This window comes from Lampetra planeri, chromosome 11, assembly GCF_965212315.1.
Source record: "Lampetra planeri chromosome 11, kcLamPlan1.2.h2, whole genome shotgun sequence".
Lineage (NCBI taxonomy): Eukaryota > Metazoa > Chordata > Hyperoartia > Petromyzontiformes > Petromyzontidae > Lampetra > Lampetra planeri.
The window spans coordinates 10,069,576-10,094,104 of NC_136117.1; the positions used below are offsets into that span (position 1 = coordinate 10,069,576).

Here is a 24,529-nt window from a genome sequence, read left to right on the forward strand (position 1 = left end):
ACATCGTAGCCAAATCATCATTATTAACATGAAATAGCCATTTGAACACTTAAAGCCCGAAAAAGCACTTTGCAATCCGCGGGTCAAGGGCTCAAACCCTGTGTCGCTTTGATGGACAAGTTGTCCTCGTGTCCATGTGCATTGATTTCGGGGCTAATGCCCCCACACTTCTGTCTCGCGGAGCGGACTCATTCAAACCCTAAGAGGCCCACATTTCAAGGAATGCAATTGTCGGGGCTTATACAGGTCTTGAGAGTATGCTGGGACGGAGCATCAGCTCTGTCTCACAAAATGATCCACCTTGTGCTATCGCCATGGGAATGGGAAGGAGGGCAAGGTTGTCTCTTCCCACAGTCTTTGTCGAACAAATGTAGATTTCATGGCACATGCTTGTGACCATCTCTCATGCCCACCCTTCAAATTGCAGACGCCTTACATTTTTTTCTGGAGGAAAACCCTTTGTGATGCCAAGCCCTCATTTATTAAGCTAAAAGTAAAAAAAAAATCATCACTAAACAAGTCAATGCTTTTTCCCGGTGTGACATATATCAAAATTCAAGAGCCACTCTCCTAAAGATCGTTCACATCACACGCACACACATGATTAATCTTGATGTACACGCAGGTGATACCCTTCACAGACGTCAACACAGTGTGGAATATGCCCTCCTGTCTTTGAAAGTGTGGCTCCACATTTACAGTACTCGTCTCAAAATGGAGGTGTAATACTGCTTGCCGACACATTAAAGGCTTGAAAAATATCATACCTCAAAATTATGAGCCAACATCATTACAGTATTGTGCAAACTATAAACTGTGTGTGTATATGATTGTTATTTATTGATTTCTTTTGCAGGAGGAAGGCAGGTTCTTTTTTATTAGTCTGACGCCGGTGGCAATTATCAATCTGTTTTTATTGCTTTGTGTTTTAATGCATAACGTGTTTATGATGGTGTTTTACAGCCTCGCTCTGGTCTTGCCATCTTATAGCAACTATTACATCAGGTCATCACTTACCGACCAAATACTACAGGCACAATGTGAGTACATCATCAGCACAAGTGCAAGCTCATGTAATTTTGCAGTGCGTGCGGATAAAGCATAAATATTTTTAATGCAATGACAAAGAGATTTTGTTCAGACGTTGCAGCATAGCCCTAATAGCTTTCTTGTATAAGTCCTGGGGTGGAGCAGTCACACAGTGGTTAATACGGTGCAGTATGAACCCAGAAACCCTGAGCACGATTGACAACCACGGCGTACATATCTGAACCAATCTTGTGTTGCCTCCTTCACCTACCCACGTTGATTAGCGTGGTGAAGTATGGTCAAACAACCAGAGTAGCTGACACGGTGTTGGGAGGCCAGCATCTAGTGGTTACTTGAGCGAGGGCTTAAACTATTTCTTATTACTGTATTTAAAAATGCGGAAATACTTTTTTTTTCACTTACATTTCATGTTACGTTAACCCACGTATGCATCTACTTATATGGCATTCTATTGGTTTCATTGTGAGAAGTCTTTTGCATGGCAATGCTGACTGCTCGTGAAAACCACTTGCGTATTTTTTCTAACTTCTAGTAGGAGTGCTGAGCGGTCGCAAAAGCAGCTTTTGAATTCCAGTATTGTATCTCCTCGGTGTTTGTTCTTGCATACCCGGCATAAACAAAAACTATAGCCAGCTTAAGCCAGACAATATTTTTATTCAATGCGCCTTTTGAATAAAATATTGTTCAAGTCCCCATGATCTCCCACCATCTCTGCTTCTCTCTCTCTGTCTTTCCCATTTGACGGACTTGCACAGTCAAAAAGGGCACACGCAAGGAGGGCAAGTATTAAACCGCTAGTTGTGTGACCCCTGCCAATCCCTGACTCCTCCCTTCGCTGGACTGATCGTCTGCCTGCATAGTAGTTGACCCTTGCCTCCTTTACTCACTAGCCAATGCTCTCGCCTGTGGCCCTTCCTTTTCTCTAGTTCTAGTGTGACTCAGCAGCGATCCTTGTTTTTAGCTCGACAGCGAGTCATCTTTCCTTTCTCTCCCCGAGCATCAGGTGGCAAGATCCAGTGAGGGACTGTGATATTAAACAACCGTACAGAAATGAAACACTCTTTAATTATTGCTCACATCTGTATGCGATGAAGCGGGCCTAATGGAAATAAAATTACCCACTAGGTTCTATATTAAGAGTGTTATGTTTGTGTAGTGGTTATTTATTATTGTAAATCCCCTCCTAGATCGATTGCGGAAACTTTGTTTAAGCATCCACCTTCCCAGCTTTGATTACATACGTATATCCCTAAGCAGGTTAGTGAATATGGTAATTATAATAATTTGGATTCTTACTCATTTCCATGCAGTATATGCAGGCAAGCATGAACGGTTTAATTGACTTTTGATGCTTTATTGGCTTTGGTTACACTACATGTATGCTCATAATCATCTTTGTTTTTTTTTGGCTTTATATTTTCAGCAGATATGTCTTCACGTGTGTTCCTAGCTTTGTTGTTAACGAAAATTAAGGTAGTGTCACAAACTCTTCGAACGTATAATTTTAATAAACATTTTAAGATCATTCTTCCGGGGAAACTATCAACAGAAAATGTGTTTGACCTGCCACGCTCATTTTCAAAATGTCTCCTGACTAAACCCCCATTCGTGCCCTGCCCTGCTGTCTTTCGTGCCCTGCTGCCTTCCTGCACATTTCATTAATCCCTTGTTCCTCAATCTGTGCTTGCAGATTTAGAGTTCCTCTTGCCGAGCTCCTTCGAGACCATTGGACATGTGTTCATAGCCCCCAGGTAGTTTGCCTCCTTCATTGGGTTCTCTTCCCTCTGCCTATTCTTGACTTTACCAGAACTTGCAAATCAAAATGGGTAGACGCTTGTGCACAAATGAGTAAATTCAGCCTGATCTTAGTCATTGTGTCAAGGGGAATGAGAGGTGCCGTGTACAACCACTGCAACTTTTCTCCCTTCTTTAGAGTATTTGGCTGCTTCAAATTTCGACATGATGAGCCATTTTGTTAAGCTATTATTTGTGGCCAGGTTGCTTCTGAAAAGCAGCTCTATAGCTCAATGGGCCTTCCCTGGTATAATACAAAAACATGTTGAAATAGTTTTTCTGCATGGCTGTGAAACTTTAGCCCTTTTATCGTGACCTTTAGCTGTGATTATTTTCTATTTCTCCTGCATAAATATTTATGCCACTTTTTCCCACTTTTCGTAGGAAATTAATAACTAAAACCTAACCTGATTCCCTGAGGCATTATTCATATTCTGTAGCCAATGGTTTCAAAAGCTTTGAGGAAATTGTAGGACTGTTTTTTGTGTCAAATATTTATGGTTGTATTTTCAAAGAGTAAACCTTGCAAATCTGAAATATAAAAATGATGGGTCTAATTTTGTGTTTGACATTTAAAAAGATAAAGGTGTACTTTACAAAACAAGGTGGTGTTTAAATGCACAGCAAAATAGTAAAAACAAAATTGTGTGTACACTTAGCATATTCAAACAATAGTTTTGTTACAGTTGCTTTGCAGGTGCATCTCTGCATGACAGCGATGTGCTTTATTATTTCTTAGAACCTCTTGTAAGATGAAAACAGCCCCTCGCTGTGCATAATGTGGACAATCTGAGGCACCTGCATTTGTCACCAAATTACGTTTTATTTTGCCCATGACAAACGGATCAGAGTGTTGGTGTCCACCCCATAGCAAGTGCTGACTCTATACACCTTTGCTGGAAAAACAAATACATGTGCCTTGGCCAGACCTCTTGAGGCCAACACAATGAGAGACAGTACATGGCACTCGATAACTATACAGCTGCTCATTTCACAGTGCGTTGTGTCTCCGCATATAAAAAAATGATGTAATCGCCGATCAGATTTCCACACCAATATTATCCAGTAGCATTTTTTTAAGCAGGCAAACTCTGGAAAGCCAATTAGTAAATGACTGAAAATATACATTATTTACATGTGGGAGACGCACATCAGAGGTGTGATTAGTGTTTATGTTATTACCCATAATGCTCCTCGACAACGCTGAATGAGTTTATATGCAATCATATCACGGTGCTAAATTACCTCTTCGATATAACAAGAGAGCTAACGGTGTTCCCGCACAGGGCTATACCGTACATGCATAATGAGTTACTTGATGTGCTCGCATGTTTTATCTTGCATTGGTGTATTTTCTATAATTCTAGTTACGTAGCAACGCGGGCAGAATTTTTCCTATAGAAAAAAAATGTTAACTAATAAAACAAATGTACTTCTACCATGGATTATGTCTGGAAACTGTGAGAAATGATCGTGAATGCAATTTATATTTAGGAGTAGCTACCTCATTGAACAAGGACAATAGAGGTATTCCTCGATTTACGAATGTTTGGTTTACAAAACTGCGCGTTAACGCAATTCACAAATTATGAACACTTTTCGATTAACCACTTGGGAAGCTGCGTCATCCATCTACGACAGTGTCACGGTGTCCCTACAGTAGCACCTCCACATCACCTTTGCAGTTATTCCAACATGCAGATCTTTTGGTGAGTTCCCTGAAAATGTTTAATATTTAAATTTTAAATAGATTATTATTATTATTGCATTGTGAAAAGTTACATATGTGTATATGTTTAGGTTAAGAGTATAGTTGGAATTACTTTCTGGAACACATCCGTAATTGTTTTTTTTTTATAATGGGACAATACATTTGGATTTACGAAATTTCGTTTTACACGTGTCTTTTTGAAGAACACATCTCATTCGTAAATCGAGGGATACCTGTATGTAAAATCCTGTACCTGTTTTATTATGGTGAAGAATGTCATGGGTGTAATGATGCAACCAACCAAATTCCCTGAATCGTCATCATTCAGAGAGGCGATGCTTTGTAGGAATGTGTGCTCCTTTTTAACATTGTGGTGAATGCAGCATTCTCTAGAGTCGCTGAAAGAATCAAGCAACCACCTTACAATCAACATAAAGGAAACAACAACAAAAAATCTATGCTTAATAAATTATATTCTGCATAAAAAAATGTTATTAATTGCTACACCCTTGATTTGCATGGATATTGTGTATTGCTGCTTTGTCTGTTAAACCGTATCCTAGAGAGTACTGCAAAAATCTCAAACCGATGAGTGACAACGCTGAATTCCTGCGGACATTTATTGGCGAGATGGAGAAAAAAACGCCGGATTCGGAGCATTGTGAGTGATTTACGTAGTAGGTGGGCATCGGTGAGACGGGATGGTCGTGTGTGGAGTGGGCACACGCATATTCACTGCATTAAAAAAAAAACAATGGTTTATTTAAGTTTTTAGATTATTATTATTATAATAACTAATTGGGCTTTGGCCGCATCTATGACACAAAAGCTATGCTTCCTGCTGCAAATTTTTGATTAAATGCTATGATTACCTTCAATTAACAGGGAATTGTAAACTCCATAGACCCCACCTCTTCCTCTGTAGGCCCCGCCCTTTATTGCTTTGGCCCCACCCTTCCCTTATTAGGCTCCTCCTCTTTTGGCTCAGCACCTTCACTCTTTAGGATTAGAATCGTGGTGGGGGTTGTGTGAAGGGTGAGAGTGTGTGCAGCAGCAGGGGGTCGTCCATAAATGACGTCACGCACCTAGGGGAGGGGGGTTAGATATTTGTGACGATGTGTGACGAGGGGGGGTTTTGAGAAATGTGACGTCACATCAAAATGCGCAACTTTAAATAAATAGACAACACGTTCTACTTAATTAAATAGACTTTTTAATAAATGTTTTCTCCTACAACATCAGAGTGCAGCGCCACATTAAATACGCACTACAATGACAATATTTTAAAGCGATTTGAAGCATGTTTTATTTTCAAATGGAAATATGGTTTTGGGGGGAGGGGGGCAGAGCTTTGTGACGTCATATTTGAGGGGGGGGGGTCTGATATTCAAATTCTGGCAGATGATACTGTAGTGATGTCACGAGCTAATTATGATAATAAAATGAAAGATTTACCAGAGGAAAGTAACTATGTTAGAATTAAACGAGATCCAACTAATACTTTAGAACGTAAGACTACTGCAATAATTGCAAATTCATTAATCCCCAAGACTGAGCAATACCAAATTAGGCCAAGGGGCTCAAAACCACCTAGACTGTATGGGCTACCAAAGATTCATAAAATCGGCATCCCATTACGACCCATAGTAAGTACAATTAGCTCTGCCACATATAAATTAGCAAACTATATAACTAAACAAATACAGCCCTACATCGGTAGGACATCTTCATTCATAAGAAATTCAGAACATCTTGTGAATGTGATTAAAGATATTGAACTTAACCCCCGTGATATTCTGGTGAGTTTTGATGTGATTTCTCTATTCACTAAGGTTCCAGTTAATGAGTCGTTTAAATTACTTGACACACTAGTAAAGAATACAGGTTTAGCAAAAGAAATTCCAAAACTAGCTGACCATTATATTCTTGGTTCTTTCGGTAAAGTCACGTAGAAGGGAAACAAAATAATACAAATATAAAACACGATTGTTTTTTTACAATAAAATTATAAAAATATAAAACAATATTGTTTTATATTTTTTTTTATTGTTTCCCTTCTACGTGACTTTACCGAAAGAACCAAGAATATGAATCCCTGCAGTCACGAAAGCTTTAAATCAAAATTTAGCTGACCATTGTTTAAATAACACTTACTTCTTATGGAGAGGTGATTTCTTTAAACAAAAGGAAGGAGCAACAATGGGCTCTCCTTTATAACCTGCTATAGCAAATCTGTACATGGAAAACTTTGAAACAAGAGCACTTGCCTCAAGTACATTATATATGTTGATGACACTTTGGTTGTCTGGTCACATGGTAAAGATACACTTAAAGCATTTCTAAATCATCTAAATGCACAAAACCCGGCCATCCAGTTCACCATGGAAACGGAGGTGAATAACACACTCCCTTTCCTACATATTTTGCTTGGACATGGCCTAAATGGCAAAATAACACACAGCGTTTACCGAAAGGGAATGCACACTGATGCCTATCTGAATGCAGATTCACATCATCACCCAGCTCAGAAATCTTCACTTATCAAGACGCTCATACATCGGGCTAAAACAGTGTCAGATGGTGAAAGTCTAGGGAGAGAGGTTAAACATGTTAAAGAAGCACTACGACAGAATGGCTACAATAATGCTCAAATTAACAGAGCACTGAATGCCAAATCACGATCGCAAAGCAACACTGCTAAAAGTGATCAGATTATTAAAACAATTAGAATACCATATATCTCAGGAGTAACTGACACATTAGCCCGTGTTTTGCAAAACATTAAAGTAAGATTTGGTACAGTACACAAAATTCTAAAACTAGTATTTTGTACTAAAGACGAATTACCTAAATTATCAACAGAAGGTGTATATCGGATTAATTGCTTATGTGGCAGATGCTATATTGGACAGACGGGATGCAACATCAGCATAAGACTAAAAGAACACCAAAGAAATATTAAATTATCTCAAACACAACTGTGGGCAGTTGCAGAACATACTTGCCAACAAGGCCACTCAATTGATTTTGATAACGTTGAAGTGTTGTGTAAAATGATTATTTCTGGCCAAGACTAATTAGAGATTCCATTGAAATTGAGAGAAATACAAATAACTGTAATCGCTCTGACTGCTACAGGCCTAGTGCGGCCTGGAAGCGTATTATTAAATAATACATATTACAATTCCTTATAGGGGAAACACATACTAATTGACTGATTACTAACGTAGTATATAATTACAATAACCCCCCCTCCGCCACCATCTGATTTAGGCACCTGATTGGGTATAGTGATTGGGTACAATTATTAAATAATACACATTACAACTAATTACTAATCATAACAATTAATTAATTACTAATCTATTATATAATCACCCCCCCCCCTCTCCGCCTCTGATCTCTGCACCTGATTTGGTTAAATGATGACGTCACCCTGCTGCTGCTCTATTTAAGACCGGGAGCAGGTGGAGGGCTTCACTCTTCTGGCAAATTGCCCGATGATGCTGGATGTAATTACCAGCGAAACGTCGTACTCAAAAATTGTAAATGTTGTGGATTCACTCTTCAACACACCAGTGGGCTAAATAATAGTGAACTATTTGTCTTTTGTCAACGTGACACATTTTTTACTGATTGGCCGTGTCGGGTGGTGGAGGGTTGTGACACATTTATAAATAACGCGATCTAACCCAAAAACCTTTATTATGAATAATATTGGTCGCGAAAGCCTACGTGTGTTTTATGTATGTTGAACTTCTTTTGCATCGTACGTCGCCAACTGTTGGTGGTATAATAATTTCAATTGTGGTTGCTCTTTCACTTTCAGGCAACACAGATATGATATACAACCTCATTCTTGATGCTGGGATCACTGCAAAGTTGGCTCAAACGCATTGGCAAAAACAAAATATAGCAAGGTGAGAAGTGGCCCGCCGTTGTTCTTCTTTGGATATCTCAAATATCGCGCCTCCTGGCTTTGATATTACGAAAGACACAGGTGTAGCCATCAACCGCATCAGAGCCCATCAACAGGCCGATGCGCACACCTCCTTCACGAATAGAAAAATTAAAGACAAGCCGCAGGCTATGGAAATACAACCCAAACTATGGGCCAAATAAGAAACCAGTGTGGTCTGCGCTCCCTGAACGTTGGAGCAGCAAAACTACACGAAGTCTCTCCTGAAGCCCTCTCGTGGCTCGCAGACATTGGCATTTAGCTCCGGAACATATTGCCATACACAAGAATAGAAAATATAATTTGGATGTTCGCTTTTTCAATACTTTAATGGCTGTCTATTTGAGTTGCAAGATGTGTTTTTGTTGTTACGGAATTGTATAACTATTGTAACGTGACTTTATGCATTTATCTGTACAGCATGGGCATTCTAACACTCTTTGTGGCTACGGACGGTGGAATTACAAGGGTATACCCTTACAGGTATTGGGTCAATTTCAATATAAAAATATGAAGTCAGATAAAACACCATTGTATAAAAGCATTATTTAAATTAGGACTTGAAATGTGAGTTAAGTTGTGTAATGCTTGCACAAACACGACACTCTTCAATATGAAACACATCAGGGGACACGTGACAAATTGGGTTACTAGTACTGGAAAATGTGTAAAATATAATTATTTTTTATAGGTTTTTACATTAAATGAAGGACAATTATCCTCAATTACAGACTTCACAGTTGTGTTTGGAATGTTGTAAATGTTATCATGCGTAATGATAATATTTTAGACATGTTAGCGTGTGTTTATTTGGTGTAATCTTTAATTCACAGCAGTGACGATGAATGGGAGGAAAATCCAGAACCGCATGAATCCAGTTATTACAAGAGAAGCTTAGACAACAAGTCATTCATCTACAGGGCCACACATTTCGGAGGTAACTTTCAGCAAGTACATTAACACGTTTCAACAATGTGCCAGTCACACTTTCAATAGATGAATTACCTAAAGTTGCCACGTGTGTTAGCATTAAGATTTAATAATGATGCATAATTGTTTCAGACCGCTGGATTAAAATATGGACTGATGCATTTATAGACACTTCACTAAAGTCATAGAGGGATAAATTATGCAGTATAGCAGACTGTATGTTCATTCAAAGGCACGACACGTCTCCCACCAATCTCAATGCACTTTTTCAATCGTCAGTGCTCACCTCCGTGAGATACGGGGCCGTCGCTTTCACATTAGTCAATCACCTGCGGAGATTAAAGTAATGGGGGTCATTAGAAAGTATTAGGGTATCTTTAAATGGATCATACCTATTCGAGTAACTGTACTGTCTCGTGGTGCGTGTGCTCGAATGCAGCTTGGATTGAAGAAGGGCTTGTTATATACTTTTGTAATATGAGGCTATATCCGGCTCACTGACGTATCACAACTCGTCATGGTGATTGGCTCTGCAGGTCCTGGTTTACAGCCAATGGGGGGAAGCCTGGGGGCATGGCCCTGACGTGATGGAAAGGTGACCGCTATAAGGATTGGTTCTGCTGGCTTGGGCCTCAGCCAATGGGGAGATGAGTTAGGGGCGTGGTCCCGGGAGCTGATGAGGGAGCCTGGAAGATTCGATGCAGGCTAACGAGGATTGGCGGAAACGTACCACGTGACCCGGGTATTAAATAGGGGTAGAGACGAACGACACGGGGTCAGAACGGGAACAAACAGAGGAGGGAGGCCACGTGGGAGCGGGGCTCCGAGTTGCCACGTTGCAGTGCATCTCTATATCTGTCCCTCTCACGCTGCCTATCAGCAGCGTGGAGTAAACTGTACGATAAGGTGAATAAAAGACGAAATCCATAAGTTGCCTCAACGAGCTTTATTACACTTTGTAGCCAGCAGGGGGCAGTGTGACCACAGGATAACAAACAGTTACTGGTACCATTGTCAGTCGGTCCAACCCAATGTGAACCTCTGCTATCATGCAATCGATTGTCACCCCTGTTGGGGGTCACAATTCAATTCAAGAATCAGTTATATATTATAATTATATTTCTGACACACCTCTCAATTCCCACGTCAGCTACACGGTTCAATTTGTGGCACCTCTTAACTGTCTGCAGGGGCCATGTGAAATAAAGTACAATTAATGAATGCGTATGAAAAAAGAATGTGTGCTATTGTCCAACGGATCTATCGTGAGTGTGTGAATCAAAATGTAATCGATGCGTCGTTACATCCCCCTAATTACAAGCACCCATACATCCGTGTTCAAGACTAATCAGGGTTCACTTTAAGGTGCTTATTGAATCAGAAGTATATCAGTTCCTTTAGTTATTCGTATGACCAGTTGGCTGGAATGTCAGTGTACATTTTATCCCTAATTATGAAACATACACATTGTAATGTGTACACATCACATGTATTAAAACATCATTACACAGTTTTAACAAGTTTCATTTCATAGAGTTGTTTATCGTTGTATTAAAGTAATGTCCAGCTATATTTTGTAAGGTTATATTTTTTTCAGCATGTAGACTACGTGTCTACATTGTTTGCTGTTATTTGGATTTTCCTTCCTACAACTTTAAGTGGAGCTGCGACTCTAGTTCTCGCAGTGCAGTGTGAATCGGTGAACCTGCTTTTGATTCCTGACCATGGCTGTCTGAACCAGTCTTGAGCCCCCACCTGCCCCCATCCAACCCCCCCCCCCACTCTCCCACCTCCCAGCCTATTCAGCTGCTCAGAGTCGACGCACCTTAGTGGTTGTGATGTCCATCCACAGGTTGTGCGAGCCAATCAGACACCACGAGAACATAATTATCGAGGAGATTTTCAAACTGAGTCTGAAGACTCATTGGCTGGAGGGTCCTGTATTGGGATGTTTGGCCAGTTCCATTATTGAGTGTTTTGTATCGGGGAAGAAAAACATAGTTCTAAAATAAAACTCGCACATATTTGGGGGTAGTGCAAAAACGCCCACACAGATGGATTCAGTAATCCATTGGCTATATTTCTATCTCCTTCTAACTCACAGCCCAGCCTGTTTTGGGATTCCAATGTCATCTTTACTAGAATTACACAATATGACACAGTTCCGTCAATTGTTAATCAAAAGTAGTTTCACACTTTGCAATCCAATACAACCTTGCCTATACTACTGAAAGCTACAAATGTTTGAGGCTATATGTCACATGCATACCTTTCGAGGTTATATTTTTTCAACAAAGAGAAAGAAGCACAGGTGAATACGAGCCACAGTTTGTTAAGATTGGAGCCAAGCAGACATGTATTGATTCATGGAACCAAGGAGGTAGCCACAGTCAGTTCACCATATCAGTTCATGATATAGAATCAATATTGTGTCAAGGAGAGCATTGCTATGATTATATAATAATCTTTAGTTTTATATAGCATTGTTCGTGCAAATTTCATCTCACAATCGATGAGGAATCACAGACAAGCTGGAAGGCAGCCAGGTGGTGAGACGGGTCCAACAATCTCCCAAGCTTTGCAGTCCTCTATGTCTTAAGATGTTTTCAGCCAATTAATGATTATATGTACATATGAGAGGAACCCGGAGCACGCAGAGAATGGACAGATTATATTAGTCCACACTTTGCTTTTCTGCCTTCGCCTGACAAACCAGGGTATGTCACTTTGGCACCTACAGGGAGGGATTTTTGCAACATTTGTGCGATCCACCAATATATGCCTTCACAGTGGTACATTGCAGGCACATGCCACATCCGCCTAGCCATAGCTGTTGTCACTACCCCAATAATTTCCCCCATATTTGCCCAACCTTCTGCTTTCATCCCATAAGTTTCTCTGCGACCTTTCGTCTTTTAGAAAATCATTTAGTGTTCATCTGTGCGGAAAACACTTAACAACATGTATACAAGATACTATGATTAATGGGTTTTGTGTTTTTCAGCCACAAGGCAAGCATATGGTGCCAACGTGTCCATGGGAATCCTGGCTTCACGCGTTGTCGACGTCAACATCGATGGCAAGAGCCTGCGACCTGCAGGTGAAGCGCTTGGCAAGGCCGGAGTCTCTGCAGTTTGAACAAAAAACACTACACTCACTTTTTTTGGAATTAATCGATTTTTTTGCAATATTGCAATTGGGCTGGGAGTGTTGATTGCAATGGGGATAAAGCACTGCGCTTTGAACCCAGTGGCTTAGGTTCAATTCCCACAGTGGCGATATGTTCACTACCTTGCCTGGTATACAGGAGGTCGTGGGTTCAATTCCGACCTTGACGCCTGGATATTTGAAGTTTGCATGTCCTCCCCGTGGTCGTGTGGATTTTTCTCTGGGTCATCCGATTTTTCCATCCACATTTATAAACATGTGTTTAGAGTATTTGGTTGCTATAAATTTCCACATGATAGGCCACTTTATTGAGCTATCAATTGTGGCCAGGTCACTTCTGAAAAAGCGCTATATAGCTTTGTGTGCCTTACCTTGTCAAATAAAACAAATTTTTATCGTTGTTTATATGAACCAGTCTTGGGATGCCTGTTTATTTCACCAACCCTCACTCACCGGCTCGGTGAAGTACAGTCAAACCACCACCCTCACTTGCATGTGGTTTGGGAGGCCTTCATCCAGCAGTGGATAAAAGACGATAATTTATGCTGTTATATCACTTAACCAATCCGATTACACATTACATTTTATTTTACTAATCTATATATGCAGAGACTGAAATGTTTGTAACTATTGACAATTAACGTCATATGTCCCCCCGATTGAAGGTGATACTTTTAGGCTTTGCATGGATTTTTTTTCTCGTTGTTTGTGTTTAGTGGTCGGAGTGAAGCTGAATCCCGAATTCTGGGTGCCCAAATTCCGACTCCTCACCAATAATCAGACAGACAGAGGCAAGAATCAAAAAAAGGTCGTACATTTATTTCGGCAGTATTTGCATTCGACAGCAATTTTTTTTGTTTTATGTTGCGTTGCTATTTATACATGCAATGCTTGTCTAATCGTGTGCCATTTTTAGATTTTGCAGTGCATGGACAACTCTTGTGAAATGGACTGCGATTCCAAAAGTAATGTAAGTTAATAGCGTGTCAGAAGACATACACTTTCCCCTTTTCCTTTTGCAATCAAATAAAAAGCATACAAGTCACTTGTGTTAAGTACAGGCAAATATGCGTTTCTGTTGTTGCCTTGGAGACCGGGAGATCGTTGATCGATGTTCTGTTCACCGGTTGACGGCACTAATCGTTATGTATCACTTAACAGAGTGGGCCACGTGAAAGCTGCCACCTTCCACTCTTGCATTTCTTTGACAACAGTTAAATGGAATGGTGCTGTTAAGTACCCAACCTCGTGTCATTTCCTCGCCTCTGTTGTCAAATATCCCTTGCGTTCATTCATTGGTTGCAGTATTTGGTTTGCTGAAATAGTTGGTTGATCGTGAAGTGCCTCCCCCTGGTTATTAAAAGGTGCACAATATTCGTAAGATCTCTTAAGTGGGGTTTTCTAGCCGCAAATTTGTGTCATTCCTTTGAGTACTTCCACGTTAGTTTTGTATGATAATTCCTTTGACAAAACCCCCACAGGGGAAAAAAAGTATTCGTGTCATTTTGGAACCTTGGAAGCTGACCATGTCCCGCACCTACACATTAGTACGTTTGGCTACGTAACGTGCAAAAGAAGTTCAACATACATACTGTACATGCATGGCCACGGTATTTTCTCAGAGGATGCCTCTCCTCCAGAAACCCTCACCCACTGTCTTCAAACACTGCTTTAGCCGAGCTAAACCGCAACTCAGGGTTGCCACCTATATTGGTGTTCCAGTGGAGTTATCTTTTGTTGAGGTTTGCTGTTCTGGGAAATCTCCTAAGTCCTCCCGGGAACATTGAACGTCTCGGTTTCTGCCAGCTGCGTAACAATGCGCCACTCAAGACACAGATCATTTACATGCAATTAAAGGTTTGTACACGAAGCCATCCAGATTTACAAACACAGACATAACTTCAACCGTGATGATGGGTACAAACTGAGTAATCATTGGAAAGATGTTATTAACCATGCAAAAAAGATTTAACTACACATATTTGTACCATCTTATTTGACAGGTACTTTTCTACTTTACCGAGTGTTGACATCCCCAGCGTTTAACAGTACTGCTTTTTTGTATTTGGATTCTCAACCAACACCGGTTTAGGTCGAGGTACACCGATTGTTCTCTTGTGCATTGACGACGTTGGCCAATTTCTCTTGTAGCCCCGCCCACCACCCCCACGTTCCATTCCCTGGTTACCACATTCAGATAAGCCCCTCCCCCCTTAACTTGTATTTAAGGGCTGGTCTCTTGGAATTTTGCCTCACTTGATGCAGTAATTTTAGCTGTGACGGTCCCACCTGATGACGGAGACTTGTGTTGCCTCCGAAACGTCGTGATTTATTATTTAATTTTATTTCTATTATTACTTTTAGTAATTTTATTTTTTACCTACGTGACTTTACCGAAAAAACCTAAGAGTATGAATCCTTGCAGTCACGAAAGCTTCAAATCTAGAATGCAATTATCCTCTACTTGCGCTAGTGCGAGACATGCCCCTTCCCATAACAAGGCGGGGTGTTTTTTTCAAGGCAACAAGCCTGACCACGTGACACACTCAGCTGTCATGAGCTTGGAGTTTATTTACCAGGGCCAGTGCTGTCCCCTCATCAAGCAAGCAAACGAATCCCATTAAAACACATACACACACATTTTATAATGCCATTGAACGTGGGTAGTGCTCTATCATACAGCAAAATTCATTTGTTTCCAATATATAGGATAAACACAATAATGGAGTGGCATTACAATCACCCAGTACAGAGTGCTGGTTGCATTGGCATAGCAGCTGGTGGCAGAGTACTGTCGCTACAGCCTTGAAGAGCTGAGAACATGCCCAGTCCCGATAATACATACAAGATGCAAAGCATCCTGTTAATTTCCCATGTGGCATGGCTCACTATGCATCAAAAATGCAGTGTTTTGGCTGTCCATCGAACAAAGACGGTCGCCGCATTGCACGCCTTCAGATGCGCTTCTGCGGCCGTTTGCAACACTGTTCTGATGTTGGGAAGCCACTTGGCCTATGCACTTTTAAATCTAGGTTGAAAACTCATTTCTTTGGAACTGCATTTTGTGTTTAGTTTGTTATCCTTCCTCCGCACCTTAGATTAGCATAGTTGCCTACGTACGCTGCGAAATAATTTCAACATACATACTTACACATTATAGCTTTGAGTATACTGTTTAATGATGATGATGTGGTGTTGAGTTGATGGTTGTGTACATTTTCTCAGATCTTGGAATGTGTGGTGTTGGATGATGGAGGTTTCCTCGTATTTTCAAACCAAGAATCTCACCAAGAAAAGGTAATAGTGGTGCACTGACAAATGACTAGTACAGCACGGCATTATTCTCAGTTTAATACTGGTAGGAACCTCTGGCTACACCAGCCCACGGGGGATTATTGTGTCCGTCCGTCGTGCAGGGAGGGGCTGGGTGGGGAGGGGCTGGGTGGGGAGGATGGGGAGGGGCTGGGTGGGGAAGTTGGGGAGGGGCTGGGTGGGGGGGTGGGAGGGGTGGGGCTGGGTGGGGAGGGGCTGGTCATCCCGTGGTGCCCTTATAAAACTCAACGTTTAACCGACTCACGCCGGCTTGTGCCCGCCCTCACAGTCGGGCATATTTGCGGAATACACCACGCCGCCGTTTTCCCTGGCTATTGACCGAGCAACCCAACGTTCCTACCAGCTCCCTCCGCAGGAATGTGTTAAGTAATTATCCTTTGGGAATTCACAAATGTGCAAACCAATGCAACGCTCGTAATATGTGTCCTGTCAAGGCAGCTGAATATGGTTAACATTCTTCATGTGCATTCTAATTGCAAAAGCCATGTTGCTCATGCATTCAGATCACGTAGAGAAACTGTGCAATCAAATAATTGTCGTAAAAACACACAGCTCAGGCATAAATAAAGTTCATAAATCAATTTAAAAGCATACAATTTACAACAAAAGTCCCAATATGGATTAGCTCTAGAGAGAGCATCAATTTCCAACGGGAGGTCTGAATGGAAGATCGTAAGAAAAAATAAGTGAGTCTCTCTGTTGACGGTGGTGCGCTTATGTATGTTGAACTTCTTTCGCGCCGTACGTAGCCAACCGTGCTACTCATCGGTGCGGGGGACGAACAATAAACTAAACACAAAAAGCAGTTCGAAAGAAGTGAGTTTTCAATCGCGCGCACAAATAAACACGGAGGAGAAAGATCATGTGTACATATGCATGAATTTTGTACCAGCGCTTGCATTAGTCCTCGGAAGTATTTCATTAGCGATGTATAACGTCTCCTGCTGAGCCACAGAACAAGACGACATAGCACGCGATGATGTAAATGCCTTTGTCACAAACATTTATTCTTTAAGCGATGGTTATAATCACCCAATTTTTGGGCAACCCTTTGATACATTTCACCAGATTTCTGCAGGGTAAGTCTTTTGTGTATTTTGGATCATCTTTGTGAAAGTTATCGTGACCCCCCCCCCAGCTCTACAGACAAGACAGATGGGCAGACAGCTGATAAGTACTTATCGTTAGCACTGGCTTACAGCAGATAAGTGTGTAACAAGCTGGTGTGTATGGTATCGGCCATTCTTCAGAGCAGAGATAAATGGGGTCAGAGGGATTGTGCTTAACGCTCTGGGGGATTGTGGCAATTGAGACGTTTTAACAAGGTTGTCAAATAATTATTTTTAATTGACTTATAATGAATTTGTCATTGGTGGGCATTAACGTATCAATCTTTTTTTTAAGTTTGAAAACATTTAACTGGTTTAAGTCAAAAATGTTAATTAAACTTTTCATTTTCACAGTACACCATAGTGTAAAGTGCAGCCTCTGGCTTTCAGTCAGCTAAACTTCTCCACCCTCTCGCTGTACCACATCAAGGGCCGTTGCCCAAAATGTCAACCTGTCACATATTCTGTTATATACGGCTCTTTAGTCCATCCGTTGCTGGGTGAGTGTTGGTGAAGGTCACGTGGGTTATTTCATCAAACGTCATCACAGTGCCGGCTGGTGAAGGCACAGAGCAGACACGTGAGAGCAGCAATGGATCTTGCGGCACTGCCCTCTGCTGCCCACCATGAATACCCGTAGCCCTGTGACAATCCTGGGACCTTTTTTTGCCGGTGTCAAAGTATGAAAAATAAGAATAGGTTTTACCCTCTCTGGCAATAAAACAGAAGGTTTTAAGATGTTCAAACACCACGTAGATACATTTTGCAAGGAATCAAGTCTGTGTTAACCACACGCATTTGTGGTGAACATACATACAAACAAACATGCTCTGATAATTATATATATGGCATTGTCTTTGAAACTGATTGGCCTGCACCAGAGACAGCCTTTTCTTTATAGCCTAGTCAGACCCATGTCAGACCAGAGAACGCCAAAAGGCGAACAGTAGAAAGACAATGTATAGGGTAAAACCCAGTTTAATTTTTCATACTTGACAATCTGTGGATGGTGATTGCCCATCCAAGCACTATCCAGGGTCAACATTGCTTAGCCTCCGAGATCTGAAAAGATCAGATGCATTCTGGGTGATTTGGTCGTCTGTATATTTTTGTTATCGTAATCATCAGGCATGGTCAATATATTTCTGAATGAAGGCCTCAACAAGCCACCACCACCTCTCACGATCCTAGAATGCAACGATCCACCTTAGCACCTCCTGCATACGAACTGATACTGGTAGGAACCTCCTGGTTCCACCAGCCCACAGGGGATTATTGTGTCTGTCCGTCCGTCGTGAATCCAAAAATGGGAGGGGTGGGGCTGGGTGGAGAGGGGAGAGTGGGGGGGGGAGGGGCTGGGTGGGGAGGGGAGGGTGGGGAGGTGTTGGGTGGGGAGGGGCTGGGTGGGGAGGGGCTGGGTGGGGAGGGGCTGGTCACCCCGTGGTGCCCTTATAAAACTCAACGTTTAACCTACTCACGCCGGCTTGTGCCCGCCCTCACAGTTGGGCATATTTGCGGAATACACCACGCCGCCGTTGACCCTGGCCATTGACCAAGCAACCCAACGTTCCTACCAGCTCCCTCCGCAGGAATGCGTTTTAATCGCTTCCCATCTCCTCGATGGGCCCAGTCTCCTTTATTGCCACTCCATAGTTAATGGTCGAGTGAAGGTGATTGTTGTTGTTTGTGCAAGACACCAAATCCGCACGTCTGTTCCCACTCCGAATGTCGTTCACCGCGCAGCTGGGCGAGTTCTTCGGGGAGGTGGACCCCCACCTGTTCCACGAGATGCACAGACTGGCGGTGTACTCGCGCGTCGAGTCCTACGACTACCAGTCGGTGTGCGACCCTCCGCCCGAGTCGCACGCGGGCGCCGCGCACAGATCCATCCGCATCGTAAGTGGTCCCCGGCACCGCACACCCCTTCGGGGGGAGGACGTGGGGGGGCTCTCTCGCTCGCTGCTCAGGGCATAATACATAGCTTGGATTGCAATGTCGGTTCACAACGGTCTCTAGGTACAACGTCATGGCTACTAATAGGGTTTTTGCCCTTTTTTCTGGCAACAAAACTGATACCTTTTACAAGGAATCATGCTTACATTAACCACAATACTTGCAGTCAAGTGCAAACAAAAAACAATACTCTGATAATGTATGCATTGTATTTGAAACTGATTGGTCCACACCAGAGACAGCTTTCTTTAGAGCCTCGTCTCATATGGTGTTCGACCAGATGACGCCAACGTCATGGCTAGTCGAGCAATATCGGGTTTGCTGCTTGTCGCAGAGGTTTGTGGTTCCAGCTCTGTGGTCGCCCTGGTCAATGCTGCGGGTGTATTAACCAAATATACACGCTGTCTGCTTCACAGTGGCTTTTTAAAGATCCCGTATACGTTATTTGAAAACGAGTAAGCCGTGTGTGCTTGCGTCACAGTCCAATGTAGCAATATTCGTAAATAACTTAATTGCGGAAAACTGAATGGCACATTGCCGCCCACTGCTAAACTCTACCCATCTCTGAAATGTAGACAGAGCAACTTCATGATAACCTGTGTGCTCTAAGAAAGGGGCACATGCCAAATATACAAATGAGCTGTATTCCATTTTGCAGCCATAGTTCATGATATAACAGCATCACGTAGCTGTGCAAACTGTCTCAATTAAGCGCATAGCCATAGCTCACCATTACGGCTCCGAGAGATGCCTTGTATCAGTTCAGAACAGGATGAGCATAGTCATGCTGGGAAAATCACGGGAGAATTGTAACGGAGTCGGGGAGCAATCCATTGTGGGCTCCAATAGCTCTCTGAAGTGGTTTCAGGTTCTACCACGTGATGCCCAGCATGGCGAAGCTCCCGAGCAAGTCAGACGTCACACCGAACAAAATGCGGTACAACCCGAAAACAAATCAAGAGAGCTAAACAGCACAGGCGTAAAGCTGACACACTGACATTCCACTCTGGGGAACACAAATACGTGTTTCTACACGGCGAAAACAGGTATAAAAGTCATTAAAACAATACTATTACTATTCTTGGTTCTTTCAGTAAAGTCACGTAGAAGGGAAATAATAAAAATATCAAACACAAAAAAGATATTTATTATTATTTTATTATTTCCCTTCTACGTGACTTTACCGAAAGAACCAAGAATATAAATCCCTGCAGTCACGAAAGCTTTAAATCAAAATACTATTACTACTAAACAGAATTTGCATCAGACGCACAGTTGTAATTGGGTAATAGTGTGTCATACGAATTATGACGGTAAATATTCATCGCTGGGTATGATGTAATTGTTTAATGCTGAAATTGGATTATAATTATACTTCGATGCCGCTTTATCCAGCATCGGTGGAAGAAAATGCAGAAACGTCACCAATACGGAGCGATGCTCTGCTCTCCCCTTTGGTGAAAGTAGAGGCTGCACCATGTTACGTAAAGGCCCACCGCGACCTGCTCATTTGCTGTGATAGTGGAAGAAGCGATGTCGCTTTTTTTTCAAATTTACTTTGCTTGAAGGCGAGGGGTCTCGAGCAGTTGCAATTCTGTGCCGAGGATCAAGGCTGCGTGCAGTTGAGTCATCAAAGTAACGTACATAAATAACGTACGTGTGTCTGTGTACTTGAGCTGAAAGAAATTTCGCACAAATGTGTTGATATATTTGCTTTGGTATTCATGTAATGTTGATGTTGGGGTTTGTTTGTTTTTTTTCAGCCAAAAATATATGACATCCTAAACCTTGCCTGGTGGCTCTCTGCAGCGGCATGGTGAGTATAAACCGGGGACAATCTTCATGCTGAATAAATTGCAAACCATACGAGTTCACACATCTTATTTCCTAATGCAAGGTTATTTTTCATCATAAGGTTATTTTTCAACATCAAGAAATATTGCTTTGTCGCACATTTCACACCAAAAATAAACGCTCACCACCTGGAAAATCTTTGCACGTACTCAAATAATTTAGTTTGATTCTCTTTAATCGGAACATTTCTGCAATATGCTTTTCAATTACTCGACAAGTTTTTACAAGTGAGGAAAATTACAACAGCGACACTGTCTTCTTTGGTTTTTTCGGTAAAGTCACGTAGGTAAAAAATAAAATTAAAATAAAAAAAATTAAATCACGACGTTTTGGAGGCAACACAAGCTTCCGTCTTCAGGTGGCACCGTCACAGCAAAATTACTGTATGACTTGATACAGTAATTTAATTTATTTTTATATTCTTCTTTACCTACGTGACTTTACCGAAAAAACCAAAGAGTATGGACCCTTGCAGTCACGAAAACTTCAAATCTAGAAGCGAGATCGTCGTTATGGTATGCTAGTATATAAATAAAGATGCCTGGTATTGGACATTATTTTTTTTGTATTTCTTTAGACGTTGCCATAGCATGACTCCAATAAGCCAGAAACGCATTTATCAGACTGTGGGTCATGACCCCTCCCAGGAAGGTTTCATTGTCATTAGAAGGGGCCGCAACTTGAGCCAATCATAAAAAGAACATATGGAGGGCATCTGTTTAATCACCAGAATAACATAACATTTAAGTCAATCGATTGACATAATCACTCATGCTCAGAGCTCTCAGGTCTCATACCCCTCCACTCCCCCCTCCATGACATTTCACATACATGAAATGAAGATTAAGGTTTACAACATATGGGATCCCTTAGGTTACAATTATTTGTTAATACTGTTACTGATACAGCACACATTTTGCAGATTGTGCTTTGAAGCGTGTATATTTTTTACCATTGTTTCTAACATTCCAATGTTTTTGTTGAGTATTAATGTGATGACGCTTTGAGTGGAAGATTTGTTCCAGAAAGGTGCCACTATGTCAACAAAAATTAAATGTACTTGACTTTATTATTACTTGCATTCTCAGCAAGTACCAGTCAAATCTATAGACAGGGTGATCCTTCTCTGTTCATTACAATCCCAACTGAAACTACTTATTACGAATGACCAAAATCGTAATGTTAGTCACATGACAAACATTTGAATCATGAAGAGTTGTAATTTCTCCAAATGTAATGCACAACCAGTGTGTTATTTGACGTGTATTTGTGCAGTCATAGGTGAGTTGGCCTGAGACCATCACAGGCAGCTTACCTGGATCAAACCCAGGTTCTCAGCAGTGCCAGCTCATCGCTCTGACCTCCTAGCCACCCTCAGGAAAAAAAATTTTTCTTCGGAAAATATTCCTGCGGAGGGAGCTGGTAGGAACGTTGGGTTGCTCGGCCAATGGCCAGGGTCAACGGCGGCGTGGTGTATTTCGCAAATATACCCGACTTTGAGGGCGGGCACAAGCCGGCGTGAGTAGGTTAAACGTTGAGTTTTATAAGGGCACCACGGGGTGACCAGCCCCTCCCCACCCAGCCCCACCCCTCCCACCCCCCACCCAGCCCCACCCTCCCCACCCAGCCCCTCCCCACCCTCTCCTCCCCACCCAGCCCCACCCTCCCCACCCAGCCCCTCCCCACCCTCCCCACCCAGCCCCTCCCCACCCAGCCCCACCCCTCCCATTTTTGGATGCAAGACGGACGGACGGACACAATAATCCCCTGTGAGCTGGTGGAATCAGGTGGTTACTACCAGTAAAATATTTAATCCATCCACAGGATACGCTGATACTGAACCTCTGCCGCCCTCTAGTGGTTCCATTCTCTTCTTGCGAATGGCCAAATGGCAATATGTTTGGGAGCGAAATGCCAGTGTCGAGCAAGGTCTTCTCACCACGAGAGGGCTTCAGGAGAGAATGGTGATATAATAGAATACTCTAATTTTGGTCACGATTTTTTTTCATCTCGGTTAAATGTCACACATAGGGTCATCATCATTACCGTATATCCTGGGTGCCTTCTCGTTAGAATGAACCTTCTTTGTTTGCTCCGTATGATAACTTTGCTCGACTGGTTTGCAGACAGACCGACACACACGGAGGAGAGTTAAACATGAGGATGGTCTGTGTGTTCCCTGACAGGTCACTGCTCCAGCAGCTGCTGTGTGGAATTACGGTACCAAACTTGTTCAGTCCGTGTAAGTGCCCCGGTCACTCAGCAAAGCCTTTGTGCAGCCCTGCAATTACAATTACGTGCCTCACATACTCACGGTGTCTTGTTGACATTTCACATTCTGCTTTATGTGGACCCAAGCGCAAGGTTAATTTACAGAGTGGATCACAGCAAATAAATGAATTACATTACCGTTGGGCATACAAGGGAATGCTCGTGCCACTGCTGGCAGACGGGGTCTCCACTAGAGGGCAACTCTAGAGGGTACATAACCTACTCTTCCCGGCAAGTCTTTTGAAGGGGGTAGGGGTACCCACGCTTTACCCCACCACACCACAGTTATTCTACCTGCCGATAGAATAACTGTGGTGTACGTATGTACGTACATTAAACTTTTTTTCGCAAAGTATTTCACCAACCGTGAAAACCAGAGGTGTGCCCATTTATACTGCTGGCTGGATAATCCGAACGTTGATTTGGCCCCAATTTAATTTGCAAAAAGTCTCATAGTGAAGGAGTATGTGACAATGACATATCCTATGATGCGTGTACAGGAACATCCTCATAGAATGAATTAATGGCGGGGGCATGCACCGAATTACATGTTTATATGTTTTACAAAATATGGATTTGTTATCATTCACATTTTGTGGATTGCACAAGCGATGGCCTTCGTCCAGGATGCCCTTGTTTAATCGTGTGATCGATGCTTTCACCGCCGCTTTGTATTCCCAGCCGTGGAGGCGAGGGACCCCCTGGAGCTGAAGGGCAAGGTCGGCTGTGTGATGCTGCAGACACAGTACTACTTCCCAAACAACAACAAGTCCTTCCATAAACTCATCGACTGTGGCAATTGCACCAGGTGGGGTCGTTGCTCACGAATACAAACGGCACACCTCCTTCGCACGACACAACACACACGCAGGCGCTCCGTAGCTTGTTGGCCGGGCAAGCCTCGATCGTTGGCCCCTTTAGCGTTGGAGGGGGCAGGGGGGCATTTGGGAGGGCACCTAGAAAGGAATTAAACTGCCCTCCCCTGCTGAAGACTCAGCCACCCCCACCGCCTGCCCCACCACCCCATATATTCTTATACTCAAATAAATATTATTGCAAATATGTTTTACAATTAAGTTATGGGCATTGCAGCCTTTCTTCATACACACGGGGGGTGAAATCTAGAGCAGGGTGCATGATGGAGAAAAGCAGAGCACATCTTCCTGCTTTCTGTTTATCATTGAACATTTGTTCAGCTTAGCATTGACTGTGTCGTGCATTCTCCCCCCCTCCCCGCCGCCTCCTTTAATGATGGTCATGCTACAGGGTTGGGTGGCTACATTACCTTTGACTCGATGGTGAGCTCGTGTGTTTGTGCAACATTGGAACAGGTACTTCCACGCGGAGAAGCTGGGCACCAGTAACCTGGTGCTGGTCGTGGCAGAGTTGTTCTCAAAA

At 42.5% G+C, this 24,529-nt stretch overlaps 1 protein-coding gene across 1 annotated transcript in view; it reads left to right on the top strand.

Annotated features, from left to right (window-relative positions):
• The window catches only part of LOC144721433 (voltage-dependent calcium channel subunit alpha-2/delta-2-like), a 37,947-nt gene extending 17,113 nt beyond the window's left edge, over positions 1-20,834 (top strand). The window contains exons 10-21 of the mRNA XM_078599046.1: positions 964-1,061; positions 2,741-2,801; positions 5,119-5,216; positions 8,385-8,475; positions 8,934-8,996; positions 9,347-9,460; positions 12,455-12,543; positions 13,328-13,422; positions 13,537-13,581; positions 15,837-15,908; positions 18,797-18,949; positions 20,770-20,834. Of these exons, the coding sequence (XP_078455172.1) occupies positions 964-1,061; positions 2,741-2,801; positions 5,119-5,216; positions 8,385-8,475; positions 8,934-8,996; positions 9,347-9,460; positions 12,455-12,543; positions 13,328-13,422; positions 13,537-13,581; positions 15,837-15,908; positions 18,797-18,949; positions 20,770-20,826 (1,036 nt within the window). The 3' untranslated portion in view covers positions 20,827-20,834. The remainder of the gene's footprint in view (positions 1-963; positions 1,062-2,740; positions 2,802-5,118; positions 5,217-8,384; positions 8,476-8,933; positions 8,997-9,346; positions 9,461-12,454; positions 12,544-13,327; positions 13,423-13,536; positions 13,582-15,836; positions 15,909-18,796; positions 18,950-20,769) is intronic.
• Positions 20,835-24,529: the final 3,695 nt, after the last annotated feature.